General features: G+C 45.3%; 1 protein-coding gene across 1 annotated transcript in view; it reads right to left on the bottom strand.

The window, feature by feature from the left end:
- Window positions 1-23,538, bottom strand: part of map6a (microtubule-associated protein 6a) — a 35,341-nt gene that overhangs the window by 2,967 nt on the left and 8,836 nt on the right. The window contains exons 2-3 of the mRNA XM_038988420.1: window positions 2,539-2,758; window positions 2,028-2,223 (exon numbers count right to left, since the gene is read on the bottom strand). Coding sequence (XP_038844348.1) covers window positions 2,028-2,223; window positions 2,539-2,758 — 416 coding nt within the window. The remainder of the gene's footprint in view (window positions 1-2,027; window positions 2,224-2,538; window positions 2,759-23,538) is intronic.

The raw sequence follows: 23,538 nt of genomic DNA, 5'->3' as shown, positions 1-23,538 counted from the left end.
ACAGATAATTTTCTTTGCTCGCTCAATATATCCCATTCAAGAAACTGCATACATATGCAGAAGTATGATACAAATGTAAACCAAATATAAAATGTAGTTTCGCTGCTTGTCCTAATTCAATCAAATCACGTGAGAATATCAAGTCGTTCTACATTGGTAGCCTATGCCTACTATATTTAGATTGCCATAGAAGGCAGCAGAGGAGAGATATATTTGGAGTTGAATGTGTTTAATATAATCTTGACATCTACACGTAAACTTCTCAACCTAATGAAATCCACACACACACACACACACACACACACACACACACACACACACACACAAACACACACACACACACCCCTGGTCCAGGGAAGAGGCCAGTTGTTTGAGGCCCATGCTAGACAGAAACATAGAGACACAACATGCATAAACCAGAAACAAAGACAGAAACAAGTCCGGAAAAATAAACTTTCCAAACGGCCAGCATTCAACTTACCATAACATCGCAGACACATTTTTGGGGGTATGTTACAATAATGGTATTAGCAGAAGTAATTAGTGTTTTATACCCAAATAAATAGATTAATAAATAAAACAATAAATAACATATAATTATAAAACCATGAATGTGCTGGAAGAGAGAAAGAGTTTTAACTAGTATCACATCCAGCCATGCACCTCTTTAGACCTCTGGGATGTGAATATTGTTGTTGGCTTCTCTCATCTGCTAGTGCCATGGGGGCCTAAATAATCATGTTGGTTCCAGTCAACCATGACTCTGTGTGTGTGTCCTAGCTACAGCTACATAGAGTGTATATGGGCTGGGTGAAAGCATAGCTAAAGACCATAGAGCCACAATATCAAATTCCTATCGTGACTCAGTGAAATGTAATGTTGTTTTTTTAAATGCTGAATGTAATTATAATTGCATGATAGTAACATTTAATTCAATGGAAATTCTCATCTGCTGTGCAAATGACTGGTCTAGTAATGCATAATCATGTTACAGTAACCCAGATGGCTCCCAGCTTGGCAACAAGGTTGATGAAACAAGATAGCCTTGTCTGACCTCTAAAATAACTTGATGAATGAATTTGACTGCAAAGAGAGAGAACAATTTGAATGAGAGGGTATGAGGTTTTAAATGTTGTCCTGACAATTACTTGTTCAAAACCATTCCCACATCCTCCACAATCAACATAGTTATTAGGTTTACAAAGTTAGACATTGCATTCAAGAATGATAGCAAAGTTGAACAAAGCATCTTAGTAATGCCAATCTGAAAACAGACAGACCTGGAGCCCTGCTCAAGAAGACAGCATTCAGGAAATACAGAGCAGGCACAAACTCAGCCATGGATCGATACACTCCAAGCTGCACATTTATCAAAGATTTTCAGACCGTTATCCTAGATGAGTATCTAATGTGTCTATGCATTCATTTATAAATGTATCTTTGCATACATTTGAAAGTTACAGCTACAGAAATCGAGTCCAGTCACTGAGCCAATTTACATGGTCTTCTCATTCACAAAAATCCTTGATAAACTCAACAAAGCAATCTGTTCAGTTGGAAGATGGAAGCCAACCACACAGGATTGCTAGTCGGTGGGCTCATGCAACAATAGCACGTGCCATTCATTGGCTAACCAGGCAGCCGGTAGCCATGGTAACCTTGAGATGGAGACGTGGAGAGAGGGGGGTGGAGGGTGGCATCGGGGAACAGAGGAAGCGGATGAACACGCCCCCTTGTTACTACGGTGATCTAATGTAATGTGAGGCGGGGAAGCAACGACATGTCATGTCACAACCCTGACATTTACTGTAACTACATCTAACTTAGCCAAGAGGCAGAGAGAAGAGAGAGAAAGAGAGAGAAAGAGGGTTAGAGAGAGACGAGAGAGAGAGAGACATAACATAAAAGGGATGAGAACTTCTAATTAATTTTGCAGCCTTCGTGTTCTTTCCCCAAAGAAGAATAAAAAGTAGTGCTAAATGATTTTTACTCTTTTGCCTCAGCCAGTTTGTTGTTCATCTCTTTACTTTTCTCCTTGTCCCCCTCCGCAGGCCTGGACTCAGTGGGCTGGTTCTCAGAGGTCGTCTTCTTGGTGCCCCGCAGTGCTGTGCTGCCCGGCTGCTTCTGCTCTTTGGCCTTCTTGACAGGTTTGCCGCCCTGACTAGCTACCGTGGTGCCAGCCTTTTTGGGTTTGGATCGGGGAGCACTGTTAGACCTCTTAACCTAGGCACAGGGGATGGGGGAAGATGGAGATTATTTATATATACCATCCCCAAAGACATTAGCAGCAGGTGTAAATGACTCTGCAAAGAGCTGTAACTCCTCGGTTTGATATTGTGTTTGCTTCAGTATTACTGATATGATTTGCCATCACAACATACACAGTAAAGAGAACAGCAGCCCTCCAAGAGAAAGATTCTGTCATTACAGTGGGCTTGAAAACGCACTCTGCAAGGCTGTGGTTCTGAATAGGAGATTAGCTGCATTATGGCTGTACAATAGGAGTAGTCAATAGGACATGATCTAAAACATTCTCACCTTGGTCTCTTGTAGCCCTTTGTAGGGCTCATTGTACAGGCTGCGTATCCTCCTCCTGTCCACAGCCTTGTTGTCGTTGGGCTGCTGTTTGCCCTGCTCTCCCCTGTAGGTGGCGCTATAGCTGGTCTCCAGGCTGGTCTTCTCCTCAGGGGGAAGGTACTGGGACTTGGCTCGGATCAGCTTCACTGGCTTCACATCCCTGTGGGCTTTGAACTCCGTCCTACGAGAAGAATCAGCACCAAATACACTCAGTAAAATAGCTCTCTTCATATTTCAACCTACAATCTATTTATAGACAGGAGAGAAGACTAAATCTGTATTGTACCAAAGGGCAATTTGTGTTGCAGCATGTAGGCATTCAAAACCCCCAAGAAATATGCAGTAACAGTATTTTGCAAATAAGCAGTCACTTACAAACAAGTGCATTTACATAGAACTGTTTGGATATAGAAATAGACGTAGTGGAATGACTGGGTCTCTCCCACAGTATGAGTGAGTGGGTGTATGTAATGTATAGGAGATGGTTGGTGACTGTGCCAGGCAGCCAGCGGCTCAGGTGTTTAATGTAGTCCAGACACAGCAGTTCTTCAGAAGGTCAGCTCCATGGCTTTCACACAGAACAGCCTGAGCTCTAGTCTGTCTCATAGAGGGGTTCTGTACAGGACGAGCCAACCTCCAGACACATCCAAGAGCAATTAGAGATAGGCATCAAAGTGAGATCTGTTCACTATCAATTCTATAGCAGGTATATAAACGAACATGTTGCTACTAATTGGAGTTTTAGATTGAACTGCCCATAGATAAAGTTGATTTTAAAAGTTGTAATGGATTTTGAACTCATAAAAGCAGACCTAATTTTCCATAAATTACTACATGATAGTCTTCTCACTGATGGGCAGCTGAAGGCTGGGACATGACATATTAACTTATACTCACTTAACTTATTGGAAGGTCAGGTGGAAACATTCATTCATTATATATTTTATTTATTTATTTTTATTTTTAAGTTCTCATTTGCAACTGTGACCTGGCCAAGATAAAGCAAAGCAGTGCGACAAAAACAACAACACAGAGTTGCACATAAACAAACGTACAGTCAATAACACAATAGACAAAAATCTATGTACAGTGTGTGCAAATGTAGAAGAGTAGGGAGGTATAAGGCAATAAATAGGCCATAGAGGCGAAATAATTACAATTTAGCATTACCACTGGAGTGAAAGATGTGCAGATGATGATGTGCAAGTAGAGATACTGGGGTGCAAAAGAGCAAGAAGATAAATAACAATATGGGGATGAGGTAGTTAGGTGGGCTATTTACAGATGGGCTGTGTACAGGTGCAGTGATCGGTAAGCTGCTCTGACAGCTGATGCTTAAAGTTAGAGAGGGAGATATAAGTCTCCAGCCTCAGTGATTTTTGCAATTCGTTCCAGTCATTGGCAGCACAGAACTGGAAGGAAAGGCGGCCAAAGGAAGTGTTGGCTTTGGGGATGACCAGTGAAATATACCTGCTGGAGCGCATGCTACGGGTGGGTGTTGCTATGGTGACCAGTGTGCTGAGATAAGGCGGGGCTTTACCTAGCAAAGACTTATAGATGACCTGGATCCAGTGGGTTTGGCGACGAATATGTAGCGAGGGCCAGCCAACGAGAGCATACAGGTCGCAGTGGTGGGTAGTATATGGGGCTTTAGTGACAAAACGACGGCACTGTGATAGACTACATCCAGTTTGCTGAGTAGAGTGTTGGAGGCTATTTTGTAAAGGACATTGGCTTTGTTGCGAAATAGGATGCCGATTCTAGATTTAATTTTGGATTGGAGATGCTTAATGTGAGTCTGGAAGGAGAGTTTACAGTCTAACCAGAAACCTAGGTATTTGTAGTTGTCCACATATTCTAAGTCAGAACTGTCCAGAGTAGTGATGCTAGTCAGGCGGGCGGGTGCGGGCAGCAATCGGTTGAAGAGCATGCATTTAGTTTTACTACCATTTAAAAGCTAGAAAAAACTTCCTCATCCCTTTCCCACTGCTCCTTCATACTATCTTACCAGTGTATAAAACATTTACATTTTTCTTCCGGTTGATTTGGCTTTTCACAGTGTATTTCCTTCCTTGCCAATGTCCATTGTTCATGTGACTAAGGTAGCAAACACCAAATGTAAACAGATGACTCCCGCCCTGGTCCCTGGACAAGGACAAACTACCTGTCAAGGCTCTCCAGTGACCCCACTCTGTGCAGCAGGAGACCCCAACCCCCGCACAACCACGCAACACACACCAAGAGAATAAAAGACCACAGTGAAAAATTCAATGTTCCCTCTGTGGACTACAGCAGTGAAGGGAGGGGGGATTAGGTAACACTATTACTGGCCTGGATAGAGGAAGCAGCCCAGGCAGGCTCAAGTACTACAGACTAGGGTTGCACATTTTGGGGAATATTCAGAGGTGGAAACTTTCTGTGGGAATTAATGGGCATATATGGGAATTAACGGGAATATATGGGAATTAATATTAATACTGTCACGTTCCTGACCTGTTTTCTTTTGTCTTGTATTTAATTAGTTGGTCAGGGCATGAGTTGGGTGGGTTTGTCTATGTGTGATTTTCTATGTTGGGATTTTGTGTTCGGCCTGGTATGATTCTCAATCAGAGGCAGCTGTCAATCGTTGTCCCTGATTGAGAACCATACTAAGGCAGCCGGGGTTTCACGTGTGTTTTGTGGGTGTTTGTTTCCGTGTTTGTATTTGTGCCACACGGGACTGTTGTCGGTTGTTATTTTGGTTTCATGTTAGTGTTCAGTTTCGAGTTAATAAATTATCATGAGCACTACCCACTCTGCGTGTTGGTCCGATCCATGCTCCTCCTCGTCTGAGGAGGAGAACGACTATGACGACCGTTACAGAAACACCCACCAAGAAAGGATCAAGCAGAGTGGGGACAGACAGCAGCAGCAGCAGAGACCGAAGACATAGGACTCATGGAGTTGGGAGGAGATCCTGGACGGCAAGGGACCCTGGGCTCAGCCAGGGGAATATCGCCGTCCCAAGGCGGAGTTGGAGGCAGCGAAGGCAGAGAGGCGCTGGTATGAGGAGGCAGCGCGGCGACACGGTTGGGAGCCCGAGAGTCAGACCCAAAAATTTCTTGGGGGGGGGGGCACACGCGGAGTGTGGCAAAGCCGGGTAGGATACCTGAGCCAACTCCCCGTGCTTACCGTGGAGTGAGAGGGCGTCGTACTGGTCAGACACCGTGTTATGCGGTAAAGCGCACGGTGTCCCCAGTACGCGTGCTTAGTCCAGTGTGGGCTATTCCACCTTGCCGCACTGGTCGGGCTAGGTTGGGCATCGAGCCGGGTGTCATGAAGCCGGCCCAACGCATCTGGCCTCCAGTGCGTCTCCTCGGGCCCGCGTACATGGCACCAGCCTTACAAATGGTGTCCCCGGTTTGCCAGCATAGCCCAGTGCGGGTTTTTCCACCTCACCGCACTGGCAGGGCTACGGGGACCATTCAACCTGGTAAGTTTGGGCAGGCTCGGTGCTCAAGAGCACGTGTCCTCCTTCACGGTCCGGTTTTTCCGGTGCCACCTCCACGTACCAGTCCTCCGGTGGCAGCCCCCCGCACCAGGCTGTCTCTCCGTCTTCTCTCTCCAGTTGCTCCCACCTGTCCAGCGCTGTCAGAGCCTTCCTCCTCTCCAGCGCAGCCGCTGTCTGAACTGTCTGCCTGCCCAGCGCTGTCTGAACTGTCTGCCTGCCCAGCGCTGTCTGAGCTGCCTGCCTGCACAGCACCGTCAGAGCTGTCCGTCTGTCCCGAGCCGTCAGAGCTGTCCGTCTGTCCCGAGCCGTCAGAGCTGTCCGTCCGTCCCGAGCCGTCAGAGCCGTCCGCCAGACAGGAGCAGCCAGAGCCGTCCGACAGACAGGAGCAGCCAGAGCCGTCCGCCAGACAGGAGCAGCCAGAGCCTTCCGCCAGCCAGGACCAGCCAGAGCTTTCCGCCAGCCAGGACCAGCCAGAGCCGTCCGCCAGCCAGGACCAGCCAGAGCCGTCCGCCAGCCAGGACCAGCCAGAGCCGTCCAGCCAGGACCAGCCAGAGCCGTCCAGCCAGGACCAGCCAGAGCCGTCCAGCCAGGACCAGCCAGAGCCGTCCAGCCAGGACCAGCCAGAGCCAGCCAGCCAGGATCCGCCAGAGCCAGCCAGCCAGGATCCGCCAGAGCCAGCCAGCCAGGATCCGCCAGAGCCAGCCAGCCAGGATCCACCAGAGCCAGCCAGCCAGGATCCGCCAGAGCCAGCCAGCCAGGATCCGTCCCTCAGTCCGGTGCTGCCCCTCAGTCCGGTGTTGCCCCTCATTCCGGTGTTGCCCCTTAGTCCGGTGCTGCCCCTTAGTCCGGTGCTGCCCCTTAATCTAGTGGGGTTAATTTGGAGGAGGCTACGGAAGAGGGGATTGACTATGGTGGGGTGGGGACCACGACCAGCACCAGAGCCGCCACCGTGGACAGACGCCCACCCAGACCCTCCCCTAGAGTTTATGCTGGTGCGCCCGGAGTTCGCACCTTAAGGGGGGGGTTATGTCACGTTCCTGACCTGTTTTCTTTTGTCTTGTATTTAATTAGTTGGTCAGGGCGTGAGTTGGGTGAGTTTGTCTATGTGTGATTTTCTATGTTGGGATTTTGTGTTCGGCCTGGTATGATTCTCAATCAGAGGCAGCTGTCAATCGTTGTCCCTGATTGAGAATCATACTAAGGCAGCCGGGGTTTCACGTGTGTTTTGTGGGTGTTTGGTTCCGTGTTTGTATTTGTGCCACACGGGACTGTTGTCGGTTGTTATTTTGGTTTCATGTTAGTGTTCAGTTTCGAGTTAATAAATTATCATGAGCACTACCCACTCTGCGTGTTGGTCCGATCCATGCTCCTCCTCGTCTGAGGAGGAGAACGACTATGACGACCGTTACAAATACCATTTAAATGTAGATGTTTTTTGCATTGGATATATTTACCATATCATATGGAGACAGAAACATAAACCTTTTACCTTATCATAAGTAGACATAATTGCAAATTATTAAATCCTTCCAATAGAAATAAAAATAACTATTTAGTTACAAATTGAACTTTAATTAAATGAGTTGACTCTTCACATGGGATGATTTCACTGAACAACAAAAGAAAGGGAATATTGAATGATCCCCAATGATCCATCGCATCTCCCAAAAATGTTTTCAATATACACCTGTAAAATGATAGTCTTGAAACTAAAGCTTTGGTTGTCTTCCTCTCAGGCTTCCATGTCTTCTCCCTGGACCTCCTCAATGTCCACCTCTTGAACATCAGACTCTGAGGCCTCATCTTCACTGGCACTTTCCAACCTTGTTGAGGATGGCTCGTTGTGAGGCTAAAAAAGCCTAACATTTTCCCAGATGGCCACCAATTTTTCAACCCTTGTATTGATCAGCCTGTTGCGTGCTTTGGTGTGTGTTCTGTGACGACCCTCCCACTCTGTCTGCCGTATTCTCTCTTTGTTCTTGTTTCCTTATTAGGATGCCGGTGGGCGGAGTTGGGAGGGTCGTCAGCTACATGGGAAACACCTGGGCCCACTGTCATAGGATAAATGCACCACTTCCCCATTCATGGAGGAGACTCTCTCCATGCAGACACCTTTATAGATTTTGTTGTGTTTCTTGGTGGTTTTTTGGTTGTTTACTTTAGCATCTTTCAACACCCTGCATTATCACATTCATGCATGCAAAACACTCACTTACACTACTGATTACTGATTACACACACCATTGTATATTATACCTAGTTACTTTACTTAATAAATATATATATTGTTACTCCTTATCTCCACGTTGTCTCCCTTTTGTTACAGGCTTTGAGCCGGTTCGTGACAGTTCCCAAACAAGGACCAGTTGCGCTCTGAGGAGGCTGATGTTGGTGGGATTTGGAGGATGATGGAGGCAACAGGGGAAAGAGCCTCAGATCCACAAAGTCCCTACCACCAGGTGGCTGATGAGATATGTTGGTACGACTGCCATATTGCATCTCCATCCCAAAGCCTTTTCTTGGAAATGTACTTCGCCAGACTGCCAAGAACCTTGCCCTCATCCAGGCCAAGGTGGCGAGACATGGTAGTGATGACACCATAGGCCTTGTTGATCTCTGCGCCAGACAGGATGCTCTTGCCAGCATACTTGGAGTCCAACATGTACGATGCTGTGTTTGAAGACTTCAGGCAGAAGTCTTCACACTTTTTGATGTATTTCAGAACTGCAGTTTCCTCTGCTTGGAGCAACAGTGAAGTGGGCAGGGCAGTACGGATTTCTTCTCTTACATCTGCAAGCAGAGTCTGAACATCAGACAGGATGGCATTGTCTCCATTAATCTGTGCAATGGCTACTGCTATAGGTTTCAGGAGTTTCAGGCTGCTTACCACTCTCTCCCAAAATACATAATCCAGGAGGATCCTCTAGATGGGGCTGTCCATATCCGCAGACTGTGATATGGCCATTTCTTGGAGAGACTCCTTCCCCTCCAGGAGACTGTCAAACATGATGACAACACCACCCCAATGGGTGTTGCTGGGCAGCTTCAATCTGGTGTTCTTATTCTTCTCACTTTGCTTGGTGAGGTAGATTGCTGCTATAACTTGATGACCCTTCACATGCCTAACCATTTCCTTGGCTCTCTTGTAGAGTGTATCCATTGTTTTCAGTGCCATGATGTCCTTGAGGAGCAGATTCAATGGATGACCAGCACAGCCAATGGGTGTGATGTGAGGATAGGACTATTCCACTTTAGACCAAGCAGCCTTTATGTTCACAGCATTGTCTGTCACCGGTGCAAATACCTTCTGTGGTCCAAGGTCATTGATGACTGCCTTCAGCTCATATGCAATGTAGAGACCGCTGTGTCTGTTGTCCCTTGTGTCTGTGCTCTTGTAGAATACTGGTTGAGGGATGGAGATGATGTAGTTAATTATTCCTTGCCCACAAACATTCGACCACCCATCAGAAAATATTGCAATACAGTTTGCTTTCTCTATGATTTGCTTGACCTTCACTTGAACTCTGTTGATCTCTGCATCTAGCAAATTAGTAGATAAAGCATGTTTGGTTGGAGGGGTGTATGATGGGCGAAGAACATTCAGAAATCTATTCCAATACACATTGCCTGTGAGCGTCAGAGGTAAACCAGTTGCATACACAGCTCGAGCAAGACATTCATCAGCATTTCTCTGACTATGTTTCTCCATTGAGTAAAATGGATTCTTCACATATGATGTGGCACAGTATTTGCAAATGTACACAGCTTTTCCTTCTACATTAGCTGCAGTGAAATGTCTCCACACATCAGATAGTGGCAGTTTCCTGTAAAAATTAGAAAAACTGGAGTAAAAAAAACAAATACAATTCCATGTACAGATAAATAGTTAAGCAGTTAGATGAAAGAACTTCTTTGTAAGATAAATGTTTTAAAATGAAACATATATGGAAACAGGTGAATTAACACTCCTCAGTTAGCAGGCTCAAGCAAGCTAAACACACATGGTAGCAAAAACTAAATAGCAGAAATTGTTAACAAGTTAGAAATGATTTAAAACACACTTTGCTGTAGGCAACTATTTACTAGTTAACAAAAAAGAATGTATGTCAAATAAAATATATTCACCCCACCCAGAATTGTAATCAAAACTTACCAGAAAGCATGTAGTCCTTGGCTCAGACAGTGTAGTAGTGTAGGCTCAATAGCATCTCATTAGTGTGCAAGATCTTGGAAGAATGCACTGTGCATGCAGAGGGTTGCAATTCCATTGAATTGGGGATATTTTAACCAAAAAAAGCCACAAGACCTAGCATTGCCTTATGTGTATCCCACCAAAAAGGTTCACTGTTATAAGCTAACTTTTTTGATGAATTTAAGCAAAATTCCCCAAATTCCAGGGCTTAACTTCCCATGGAAAATTTACGAAATTTCCCGGAAAGTTTCCGACCCTTTGCAACCCTACTACAGATCCATTATAACAATTAAACTGCTGCTGAAGATCACGTAGAAAGATATGAAATCTATCACACTATAGCTCAACCCATGGCAGCTACTGTAGCATGGCCATGGATGGATGACGAGGAGGCTTAAATAACAGCCAGCCAGCCTTAAAGACCATTAGGTTATACACAGTTTCAGGCTGAAAATAAATCAGACTGTATCTGTAGCTGGCTCTTTTCCATCAGAGTATGAATCAAAGCTGGATCCATACCTCAAAGATCCTCTTGTAATAGGTTGTCATGGGATCGAATGTGAGTGGAGAAAAATAACAGAATGTGTGGTGATAAGGAGAATGCCTCAAAGAGAAAATGATCTGCATTCTCTTATTCTGACGCCAATGGAACATCATCTGCTCTGCCTTCAAACCACAACTAGGGTTGTGGCGGTCATGACATTTTGTCAGACGGTGATCGTCAAGCAAATAACTGCCGGTCTCACAGTAATTGACTGTTAGTTAACATAAACACATTTAGCATTTTCTGGCTTCAACGAATAGCCACTGATGCAGACCTTTGGAACATCTACATTTTAAAAAGTCTAATAAATTCAAGTAATATAGCCTGCACCATCACAATAAATCCATTATTTATTTCAGACAAGTCAAAAAAAACATGATATGAAGAAAATGTAGTCTATTTCAGAGGAACAAAATAGCATACTCTGAGTTGTCGTTATGTTAGGCCCTGATCTGGCTATGCCATATGGCTGTGGGCTACACAATTAATTTAGCAGACAAGATTTGTTGGGCTATATGGTTTGATTTTTAATACATTCTAAGGCTGCATGATGCGACTCTAAGGATGATTTGAAAAAAGTCACATGAAATGCATGAGCTCTGCTTAGTTTTTTTGTACAGGCTGTACACAATTCACCAGTCTCTCATTCACAATTTGACAAACACTTGATAAGGCCTCAAATTTCCTGGCTGCATCCCCTTTGTGTGGCCGTAATGCCCCCTAAAAAAATCCAGGCCTTTTGCGGCCAGTGGCCATTGTGCCCTTGGGCTGAATATAATAATTATAAGTCCCTTCTCCCGGCCGCGTGCCGAAGCACATCTCACTTCAATGGCTATCTGTCACGTGATCGGGTCTTTCTCATAGGCTACAAGTGAAGACAGACACATCTGGGACGCAACTGCGTGCATGTCCTTATCCAATTCCGAGGTGCATATTGAACATTTTGGAAAAACTGTCCACATTTACTTTTCGTCAGCCAATGAGATGAGTAGGCCTAACGAACAGCAAAAGCACTAGCCTATGTCAATCTACTATCTGCCATAGTACAAAAGTTTACCTATTTTATTCTATACGAAAAATAAATATTCCAAACATAGTCTGGGACAGTTGTGGGATGCGATAGATCCCAAATTAATAAAACCACTAGCATCAAAAAAACGTTTTTAAGCAATGAGCCTGACGCAACAGATAAGAACGTTTAGTTCAAAATGTTGATAAACTATTAGGTTATTTCTTCATATTATAAGCACACCAATGCGCACACGGCAGTTTTCCATTTGCCAGAAAACACCATTCTCAAAAGTGACCGCAAATGCAATTATGCATGTAATGCTTTTATTATAAAGGTGTCTCGAATTAGGTGAATTAGGTGAAAATGTTCTTCCCCAAACTTGAAACTCACGCACTGTGTACAGTATGTACTGTATGCCAGTTAGGCTCTACACCCATTGTAAAGCAAATTAATGTGCTTAATTTCAAGAAGTTATTTGGCCACTTTAGTTGTGATACAAACCTTATCAAAACATATAGCCCTATGGTCTAGGCTACATCAGGTTTGTGACTATGAATAGAAAAAGTTGCAAAAAAAGGCATGCACTGTTCCTTGCCTTAAGCTGGACATCATATACAAGTGATAATATATCATTCACAAGTATAATATTGTCACCCATCTGTCACGTCTGCTCCTGCTCCTCCCCCCCCTGCGTACCACGTTGCCAGAGTACTAACCACCGGTCCTGGGATTCATCATTACGCACACCTGGCACTCATCATTATGATTCACACCTGGACTTCATTACCTTCATCATTTCCTCCCCTTTATATGTCACTCTCCCAGGTTCACTCACCAGTTGGTATTGTTCTTGTCTTGGCGTACTGTCTTATGTTGGTGTTGTGTTTTTGGTTTTATTAAAACGTTACACCTGTACCTGCTTCCACCTCACTGCCGCATCATTACACCACTAGACTCTTCTTGATTTATGCTTGTCTTTACATATACTAAATAATATATATGTGAATTTGTATTTATTGAGAATGGACCATTATCAAGCACCTGTCTCGAAGCAGGGGGGAAAATACGTGTTATCTATGCACTTAAATAGCGAACGGAGGACGCGTTTCCCGTGTGTAACGATGTGCGCTGAGAGTCGGGAAGCAAGTTCAGGAAGTGAGTGTCTTAATAAATTCTACAAAATAAGAAACACGAAAAATGCACAGACATGACACAGGAACAGAAACAATAACGCCTGGGGAAGGAACCAAAGGGAGTGACATATATGCAGTTGAAGTCGGAAGTTTACATACACCTTCGCCAAATACATTTAAACTCAGTTTTTCACAATTCCTGACATTTAATCCAAGTAAAAATTCCCTGTCTTAGGTCAGTTAGGATCACCACTTTATTTTAAGAATGTGAAATGTCAGAATAATAGTAGAGAGAATGATTTATTTCAGCTTTATTTCTTTAATCACATTCCCAGTGGGTCAGAAGTTTACATACACTCAATTACTATTTGGTAGCAGCATTGCCTTTAAATTGTTTAACTTGGGTCAAACGATTCGGGTAGCCTTCCACAAGCTTTCCACAATAAGTTGGGTGAATTTTGGCCCATTCCTCCTGACAGAGCTGGTGTAACTGAGTCAGGTTTGTAGGCCTCCTTGCTCGCGCATGCTTTTTCAGTTCTGCCCACAAATTTTCTATAGGATTGAGGTCAGGGCTTTGTGATGGCCACTCCAATACCTTGACTTTGTTGTCCTTAAGCCATTTTGCCACAACTTTGGAAGTGTGCTTGGGGTCATTGCCCATTTGGAAGACCCATTTACGACCAAGCTTTAACTTCCTGACTGATGATTTCAGATGTTGCTTCAATATATCCACATAATTTTCCTACCTCATGATGCCATCTATTTTGTGAAGTGCACCAGTCCCTCCTGCAGCAAAGCACCCCCACAACATGATGCTGCCACCCCCATGCTTCACGGTTGGGATGGTGTTCTTCGGCTTGCAAGCATCCCCCTTTTTCCTTCAAACATAACGATGGTCATTATGGCCAAACAGTTATATTTTTGTTTCATCAGACCAGAGGACATTTCTCCAAAAAGTACGATATTTGTCCCCATGTGCAGTTGCAAACCGTAGTCTGGCTTTTTTAATGGTGGTTTTGGATCAGTGGCTTCTTCCTTGCTGAGCGGCCTTTCAGGTTATGTCGAAAAATAGGACTCGTTTTAAGGTGGATATAGATACTTTTGTACCTGGTTCCTCCAGCATCTTCACAAGGTCTTTTGCTGTTGTTCTGGGATTGATTTGCACTTTTCGCACCAACGTACGTTCATCTCTAGGAGACAGAACGCGTCTCTTCCTGAGCGGTATGACGGCTGTGTCGTCCCATGGTGTTTATACTTGCGTACTATTGTTTGTACAGATGAACGTGGTACCTTCAGGCGTTTGGAAATTGCTCCCAAGGATGAACCAGACTTGTGGAGGCCTACAATTTCTTTCTGAGATCTTGGCTGATTTCTTTTGATTTTCCCATGATGTCAAGCAAAGATGCACAGAGTTTGAAGGTAGGCCTTGAAATACATCCACAGGTACACCTCCAATTGACTCAAATGATGTCAATTAGCCTATCAGAAGCTTCTAAAGCCATGACATCATTTTCTGGAATTTTCCAAGCTGTTTAAAGGCACAGTCAACTTAGTGTATGTAAACTTCTGACCCACTGGAATTGTGATACAGTGAATTATAAGTGAAATAATCTGTCTAAACAATTGTTGGGAAAATTACTTGTGTCATGCACAAAGTAGATGTCCTAACCAAATTGCCAAAACTATAGTTTGTTAACAAGAAATTTGTGGAGTGGTTGAAAAACGAGTTTTAATGACTCCAACCTAAGTGTATGTAAACTTCCAACTTCAACTGTATATATAGGGAAGGTAATCAGGGAGGTGATGAAGTCCAGGTGAGTCTGATGCGCAGGTGCGCGTAACGATTGTGACAGGTGTGCGCCATAACAAGCAGCCTGGTGACTTGGAGAAGGAGCACACGTGACATCGTGGTTCCTTTTCATGGCAGCCAGGTAGGCTATACTCCTGTTTCTAAAGAGAAGCAATGTGCCTAATATTTGGAAAGTTTGTAAATCAATATATAGTAGGCCTAGCTTAAAGAAAGCTGATGGGATCCTCTTTTTAATAGAGGCCATCACTCTGTTTTCTCACGCAATTACATAGCCTATAGAAATGTTGCACAACATGAGCTCATGGGCTCTCGTGAAGTGTTTGATTAGATTTTCGATAACATTTGCATTGATGTCAGAGGGATTAGAGGAACAATAGAGTGCTGAGTACCAGGCAGTTAGCAAGTTTTGGTAGGCTACTAATGACCATCAGCAGCATCAGAGCTTGGAGAAGCCTAATTACCGTGACTAAACGGCTTGAGACCGCCAGTGTGGCGGTAATACGGTCACCGTAACAGCCCTAACCACAACATCCAAACTTGGTCCTCTATCTACATCTACCTCAGCCCTCTATCTCGAGCTATCCTATATGTACAAAGTAACGCTACCTTTTGTATGGCATGTTTATATGAAAAGTTTTTTACATTTTACTTAACTAGGCAAGTCATTTAAGAACAAGTTCTTATTTACAATGACGGCCTACCAAAAGGCAAAAGGCTTCCTGTGGGGACGGGCTGGGATAAAAAAAGAAGAAAAATTTACAAAACGCACATCACGACAAGAGAGACACCACAACACTACATAAAGAGAGACCTAAGACAACAACATAGCATGGCAGCAACACATGACAACACAGCATGGTAGCAACACAACATGGCAACAACATGGCAGCAACACAACATGGCAGCAACACATGACAACACAGCACGGTAGCAACACAACATGGCAACAACATGGCAGCAACACAACATGGCAGCAGCACAAAACAGGGGGCAAACATTATTTGACACAGACAACAGCACAAAGGGCAAGAAGGCAGAGACAACGATACATCACGTGAAGCAGCCACAACTGTCAGTAAGAGTGTCCATGATTGAGTCTTTGAATGAAGTGATTGAGATAAAACTGTCCAATTTGAGTGTTTTTTGCAGCTAGTTTCAGTCGCGAGCTGCAACGAACTGAAAAGAGGAGTGACCTTTAACAGAATGTGACTGGCAGAACGGGTGTTGTATGTGGAGGATGAGGGCTGCAGTAGGTATCTCATATAGAGGGGAGTGAGGCCTACGAGGGTTTTATAAATAAGCATCATCCAGTGGGTCTTGCGACGGGTATACAGAGATGACCAATTTACAGAAGAGTATAGAGTGCAGTGATGTGTCCTATAAGGAGCATTTGTGGCAAGTCTGATGGCCGAATGGGAAAGTAAATCTAGCCGCTCGAGAGCACCCTTACCTTCCGATCTATAAATTACGTCTCTGTAATCTAGCATGGGTAGGATGGTCATCTGAATCAGGGTTAGTTTGGCAGCTGGGGTGAAAGAGGAGTGATTACGACAGAGGAAACCAAGTCTAGATTTAACCTTAGCCTACAGCTTTGATATGTGCTGAGAGAAGGACAGTGTACCGTCTAGCCAGACTCCCAAGTACTTGTATGAGGTGACTACCTCAAGCTCTAAACCCTCAGAGGTAGTAATCACACCGGTGGGGAGAAGGGCATTCTTCTTACCAAACCACATGATCTTTGTTTTGGAGGTGTTCAGAACAAGGTTAAAGGCAGAGAAAGCTTGTTGGACACTACGACAGCTTTGTTGTAGAGCGTTTAACACAAAATCCGAGGAAGGGCCAGCTGAGTATAAGACTGTATCATCTGCATATAAATGGATGAGAGAGCTTCCTACTACCTGAGCTATGTTGTTGGTGTAAATTGAGAAGAGTGTGGGGCCTAGGATAGAGTCTTGGGGTACTCCCTTGGTGACAGGCAGTGGCTGAGAAAGCAGATGTTCTGACTTCATACACTGCACTCTTTGAGAGAGGGAGTTAGCAAACCAGGCCAGACCCCTCAGAGACACCAATACTCCTTAGCCAGCCCAGAAGAATGCAATGGTCTACTGTATCAAAAGCTTTGGCTAAGTCAATAAAAATAGCAGCACAACATTGCTTAGAATCAAGGGCAATGGTGACATCATTTAGGAACTTTAAGGTTGCAGTGACACATCCATAACCAGAGCGGAAACCAGATTGCATACCAGAGAGAAGACTATAGACATCAAGAAAGCCAGTAAGTTGATTATTGACACGTTTTTCCAACACTTTTTTTTGATAAACCGGGCAAAATAGAAATTGGCCTATAACAGTTAGTATGATGTATGACGAAGCTTGCCTTTAATTTACCCAATAGGTAGACTGAAACACTATCTCTGTGAGCCCCCAATTTTTTGATGTAGTGTGACACACTTCAGAACTGTTTCCTTATCAAAGTTGTTCATGTATTTAATTTAACCTTAACTGGCATTTGATAATAAGATCTTACCGTGTGGCATTTCAAAAATATCTAACTTAGGATACTGCAGTTATATAACAGTCCACATTTATCAATACAACTAAATTATCCATCAAACTCTAAAGTTTAAGCATTTGGTCAGATATGATAAATTGAGCCAAACTATTTTATTTTCTCATAAAGTAAAGTGCCCAGGATGTTGATGAGTGGACTAGTGGTTAAAGTAAGAGCGGCTGGCGGTTAGATAGATAGACCTAGCTCCAGTGGAGTGGAAGTGAGATGGAATCACAGAGTTGTTACATAAAAAGATTGAAGTCCACTTTTAATGCTTGGGCAGGAAAAGAGAGGAGAGACAGTACAAGGTCAGATTATACAATGTCTGTGGCCAAGGGCACAGAATGCTACTACCCGCGCAGGGCGCAAGTGACGGGGTAGTGGTAGGACTGCCAGAGAGAGAGTCAAACACAAGTCTATACTGTACATAGCAAGCTGGACAACGTCATACTCATATGACTGGTAACAATTAAGCTAGTGTCTTCCAGGTCAGTGTGTGCTTGGTACCTAGTCTCCTTCCATTTCTTTCAAAACAGATCTTTGTCAAAGACAAGTATGAAAATGTTTGACGTATGATGTGATTTGTGAGGAAGATTCTTGAACATACTTGCTCACTTCTTACACACATCTAATAACTCGAACAACTCTAAACCCCTAATAGCGTCTCATTTTATGTCCCTTTACTCCCTCTATTATGTGGTGCTAAAATGAAACTTTCCTCTGCCAAAACAAGCTGTTATTTGTTACCAAGTTAACATACTGCATTTATTACTGGGCGGCCATGTAGAAAAGCAGGTCTTGCCAAGATAACATACTGTTTTTCTTACTGCTGTATGGCTATCCACTAATGGTTCTGCCTGGTACCTGGAGCTGACCCTGCTGACCCTGCAGGAAAGATGAGATATGTTGTCACTATGACGTTATGACACTGGCACTAACAAGTGGTGGAGGGATGCCAGGGAACAACACTGCTAAGATCCACATGCCACCCTTCTCTAACATAGCACGCCAGGCAACAGCCAGGCAGAGAGGGAACAATCTGGCACTTCTCTCTTAGAGGCTTAGAAAGGGCAGAGAACGGCAAAAGGACCATTAGCACACATAGCTACAGCGCTAGTCTGAAGAAATCTATTGCCAAATAAAATCTCTCAGCATTAATTAAAACAGTTACATCCATGCCATGTCAGTTAGGTTACATCCATTCATGAGAGGATATGGAATAAATCCAATTGATTGCAGCATTTACATTGGACAGTAAAGTATCATACAGTGTTAAATACAAAATAATTATCATAATCAGTTTGACCGGACAGCCAGTCTTTTTTACTGTAAATTGACCTTCCTACGACATCCCACTTTGGCAGGACAGAAATTCTAATCTGAAGCCCATCCGACTGTGACCCAGAGTTTCAAATAAAAAATAACATACACGTCTAAAATGATTGCAAGATTTACTACACGGCAGAATCAATAATAAATCTATACATAATACAGTACATAACAGAGGAACCCAGCCAGACATTCTCTAAACATTTGAGGTGAATCAAGCAATCCCAGTGTACAGTAACAGTGCCTTGATTTACTGACACTGCTTCTTTTTGTGTCAGTCAGCCATTACATGTCGCCAACTGCTGATTGTTCCTGATCAATACTCTCTCCTCCCTCTGGGATCAGCTTGCCTCTGGCGTTACGGTAGCTGAATCTGTAGCCTGTCAAGATTGCCCATGCAGTCAGATGGCTATTGGCTACACTGTGACATATTGCAACTCAGTGAAATCACCACAGAGTGTGTTGTATGTTCTGATGCATGGCTAAACCTCGGATGTACCCACACCTTTAATAATGTTAGCTGCGTCTAGCATTTAATATAATAATGTTATTTAGCAGACATTTTTATCCTAATCAACTTACAGTCATGCATGCATACGTTTTACTTGTCGGTGGCTCTAGGAATCAAACCCACAATCCTGGCGGTGCAAGCTGTAACGGTGTTCCTCCTCCTCTTCATCCGAAGAGGAGGAGCATGGATTGAACCAAAACGCAGCTTCTGAAGTTGACATTATTTATTTACAGAAAAGACGAAAACACGAACTTCACTATAGACTAACAAAACAACAAAACGGAGTAGACAAACCTGGACATGCGAACTTACATACAACGCAGAACTCACGAACAGGAAAATGACTACACAAAAGACCGAACGTACAAACAAACCGAGAACAGTCCCGTGTGGCGTAACATACAAACACTGACACAGGAGACAACCACCCACAACAAACAGTGTGAAAACACCTACCTTAATATGACTCTCAATCAGAGGAAATGAAAACACCTGCCTCTAATTGAGAGCCATACCAGGCAACCCAAAACCAACATAGAAACAGAAAACATAGACTGCCCACCCAAACTCACATCCTGACCAGCTAACACCTACAAAACTAACAGAAAACAGGTCAGGAACGTGACATAACCCCCCCCTTAAGGTGCGAACTCCGGGCGCACCAGCACAAAGTCTAGGGGAGGGTCTGGGTGGGCATCTGACCACGGTGGTGGCTCAGGCTCAGGGCGAGGTCCCCACCCCACCATAGTCAATCCCAGCTTACATCTCCCCCTTAGAATGACCACCCTCTTTCTCCACCCACCTAATATAAGAGGCAACACCAAGACAAGGTAGCTCAGGACAGCGAGGTAGGTCGAGATAGAGAGGTAGCTCAGGATAGAGAGGTAGCTCAGGATAGAGAGGTAGCTCAGGATAGAGAGGTAGCTCAGGATAGAGGGGCAACTCCGGACTGAAAGGCAGCTCCGGACAGAGAGACAGCTCTGGACTGAGGGGCAGTTCTGGATTACTGGCAGCTCCGGGCTGGCTGTCGGCTCTGGACGCTCATGGCTGGCTGACGGCTCTGGACGCTCATGGCTGGCTGACGGCTCTGGACGCTCATGGCTGGCTGACGGCTCTGGACGCTCATGGCTGGCTGACGGCTCTGGACGCTCATGGCTGGCTGACGGCTCTGGACGCTCATGGCTGGCTGACGGCTCTGGACGCTCATGGCTCACTGGCGGCTCTGGACGCTCATGGCTCACTGACGGCTCTGGCAGATCCTGTCTGGTTGGCGGCTCTGGCAGATCCTGTCTGGTTGGCGGCTCTGGCAGATCCTGTCTGGTTGGCGGCTCTGGCAGATCCTGTCTGGTTGGCGGCTCTGGCAGATCCTGTCTGGTTGGCGGCTCTGGCAGATCCTGACTGACGAATGGCTCTAGCGGCTCCTGACTGACTAACGGCTCTGACGGCTCGGGACAGACGGGCGGCTCTAATGGCTCGGGACAGACGGATGGCTCAGACGGCGCTGGGGAGACGGATGGCTCAGACGGCGCTGGGGAGACGGATGGCTCAGACGGCGCTGAGGAGACGGATGGCTCAGATGGCGCTGAGGAGACGGATGGCTCAGATGGCGCTGCGGAGACGGATGGCTCAGATGGCACTGCGGAGACGGATGGCTCAGATGGCGCTGCGGAGACGGATGGCTCAGATGGCGCTGCGGAGACGGATGGCTCAGACTGATCCTGTCTGGCGGAAGGCTTTGGCTGCTCCTGTCTGGCGGAAGGCTCTAGCGGCTCCTGTCTGGCGGAAGGCTCTAGCGGCTCCTGTCTGGCGGAAGGCTCTGTAGGCTCATGGCAGACGGGCGGCTTTGCAGGCTCATGGCAGACGGGCGGCTTTGAAGGCTCAATACAGACGGGCAGTTCATGCGGCGCTTGGCAGACGGACAGTTCAGGCGCCGTTGGGCAGACGGCAGACTCTGGCCGGCTGAGACGCACTGTAGGCCTGGTGCGTGGTGCCGGAACTGGAGGCACCGGACTGGAGACACGCACTTCAAGCCTAGTGCGGGGAGCAGGGACAGGGCACACTGGACTCTCAAAGCGTACTATTTGCCTGGTGCGTGGTACCGGCACTGGTGGCACCGGGCTGAGGGCACGCACATCAGGACGAGTACGGGGAGAAGGAACAGTGTGTACAGGGCTCTGGAGACGCACAGGTGGCTTAGTGCGTGGTGCCGGAACTGGAGGCACTGGGCTGGAGACACGCACCATAGGGAGAGTGCGTGGAGGAGGAACAGGGCTCTGAAAACGCACTGGAAGCCTGGTGCGTGGTGTAGGCACTGGTGGTACTGGGCTGGGGCGGGGAGGTAGCGCCGGAAATACCGGACCGTGCAAGCGTACTGGCTCCCTTGAGCATTGAGCCTGCCCAACCTTACCTGGTTGAATGCTCCCCGTCGCCCGACCAGTGCGGGGAGGTGGAATAACCCGCACCGGGCTATGTAGGCGAACCGGGGACACCATGCGTAAGGCTGGTGCCATGTAAACCGAACGTACAAACAAACCGAGAACAGTCCCGTGTGGCGTAACATACAAACACTGACACAGGAGACAACCACCCACAACAAACAGTGTGAAAACACCTACCTTAATATGACTCTCAATCAGAGGAAATGAAAACACCTGCCTCTAATTGAGAGCCATACCAGGCAACCCAAAACCAACATAGAAACAGAAAACATAGACTGCCCACCCAAACTCACGTCCTGACCAGCTAACACCTACAAAACTAACAGAAAACAGGTCAGGAACGTGACAAGCGTCATGCTCTACCAACTTAGCCATCGTGGTTCACCCAAGTATTTCATAGCAGCAGTGACATTTTTTACACAAAATAAACACACGTTTTGTGAGAAGTGAGAAAGAGCAATGTAAACTGCCTCAAGTTGGTTATGCTAATTTCTTGGCTTTATACAGTACATTATATGCATAGACACTAACTGAATACGGAATGACCATAATCCTAAAATTAATGTTTAACACTTCAGTTAGAGAATCCTTTCTTCAGTCTACCATGTAATGCCACACCTCTGATCCTAACCTGCCTGCATCTGCAGGGAGTTCCTGGAAGCTAAGCTTTGTGAGGAGAGATTGAGCAGCATGTCCTGCCCTCCCTCTCTTTCTCCATCACTCTCTCCCCAGTCAGAGCCTGGGTGGTTAGATTCAGTGATTCAGCACGCATTGCCTGCATGTCGGTGGAAACACCAGGCTTTACAGGCATTCTAAGAGGATCATTTTTAAATCCACTAAAATCTGTTGGCCTCTTTACAATATTTCAGCCGCTACTGCTGCTCTGCTCACATGCGACATTCATTCTGCAGGCAGGGGTGATCTTAGGATAAAACAAGGCACTCTCATTTGCATTGTGAACACCCTGGTCTGGACTGGTTGGCAGTGTGCAGAGAAGAGGTCCCTATGGCCAGTGAATGACTAGCCAGTTGTCCATCTAACCGTGATGAGAGTGAGGTGGGTATCGAATGAGTCAATGGTGTTTGTAAAATAGAAATCACAATAAATAAATAAATGAATCAATGTTGGCATGAACATGTTGTGCTGTGATGCAACTGAAAACATCTCAAATAAACAATTCATGGCCTCCCCTTGCATCCCTCTGAGCTAAAGGAAACTAAGCTAAACTACCTGTCTCCCTTAAAGTAATGCTACCTGCTCCCCATTCATCATCCACCGCTTATCGCACATTATGCAATAGAGGAAGACATAATTGCCTCTGAAAGCCCAGCATTTGATTGTTTTCTAATTAGATTTCAACAAAGGAAAATAACTGCTTCATGAGATGAAGAGAAGAACTGTCTGTGTTGTTGCTCACTGTGTTTATTGTCTTTGTCTGATTACCCCAGCAGGAAAAGGCTGGTGGTTGGTGTGGATGATAATGATAGTGGAGTAAACAAAGCATAAAAACACCAGGTGAGGCCTGACCCTAGGGTTATTCTAATTTGATTCTTATGCAAAAGTGACGTTCAAAGCGTAAACATGGAACAAAGCAGGAAGGCAGCTGAGCTGAGGGATCTTAACCTCTGCTCTGCCTGAAGTGGCAGCAGGTTCCTCAGTCACAGCTAGTACAAATCATTGAAGTCTACACAATGGTGGCTTTGATGGAGATAGAAAATAGAGGTCTTTGAATCAAATTTTATTGGTCACATACACATGGTTAGCAGATGTTAATGCGAGTGTAGCGAAATGCTTGTGCTTCTAGTTCCGACAATGCAGTAATATCTAACAAGTAATCTAACAAATTCACAACAACTACCTTGTACACACAAATGTGAAGGGATGAATAAGAATATGTACATATAAATATATGGATGAGCGATGGCCAAGCGGCATAGGCAAGATGCAGTAG

The sequence above is a fragment of the Salvelinus namaycush genome, chromosome 3 (assembly GCF_016432855.1).
Source record: "Salvelinus namaycush isolate Seneca chromosome 3, SaNama_1.0, whole genome shotgun sequence".
NCBI lineage: Eukaryota > Metazoa > Chordata > Actinopteri > Salmoniformes > Salmonidae > Salvelinus > Salvelinus namaycush.
Note: the sequence above shows the minus strand (reverse complement) of the source record. Positions and strands in the feature narration are given on the sequence as shown.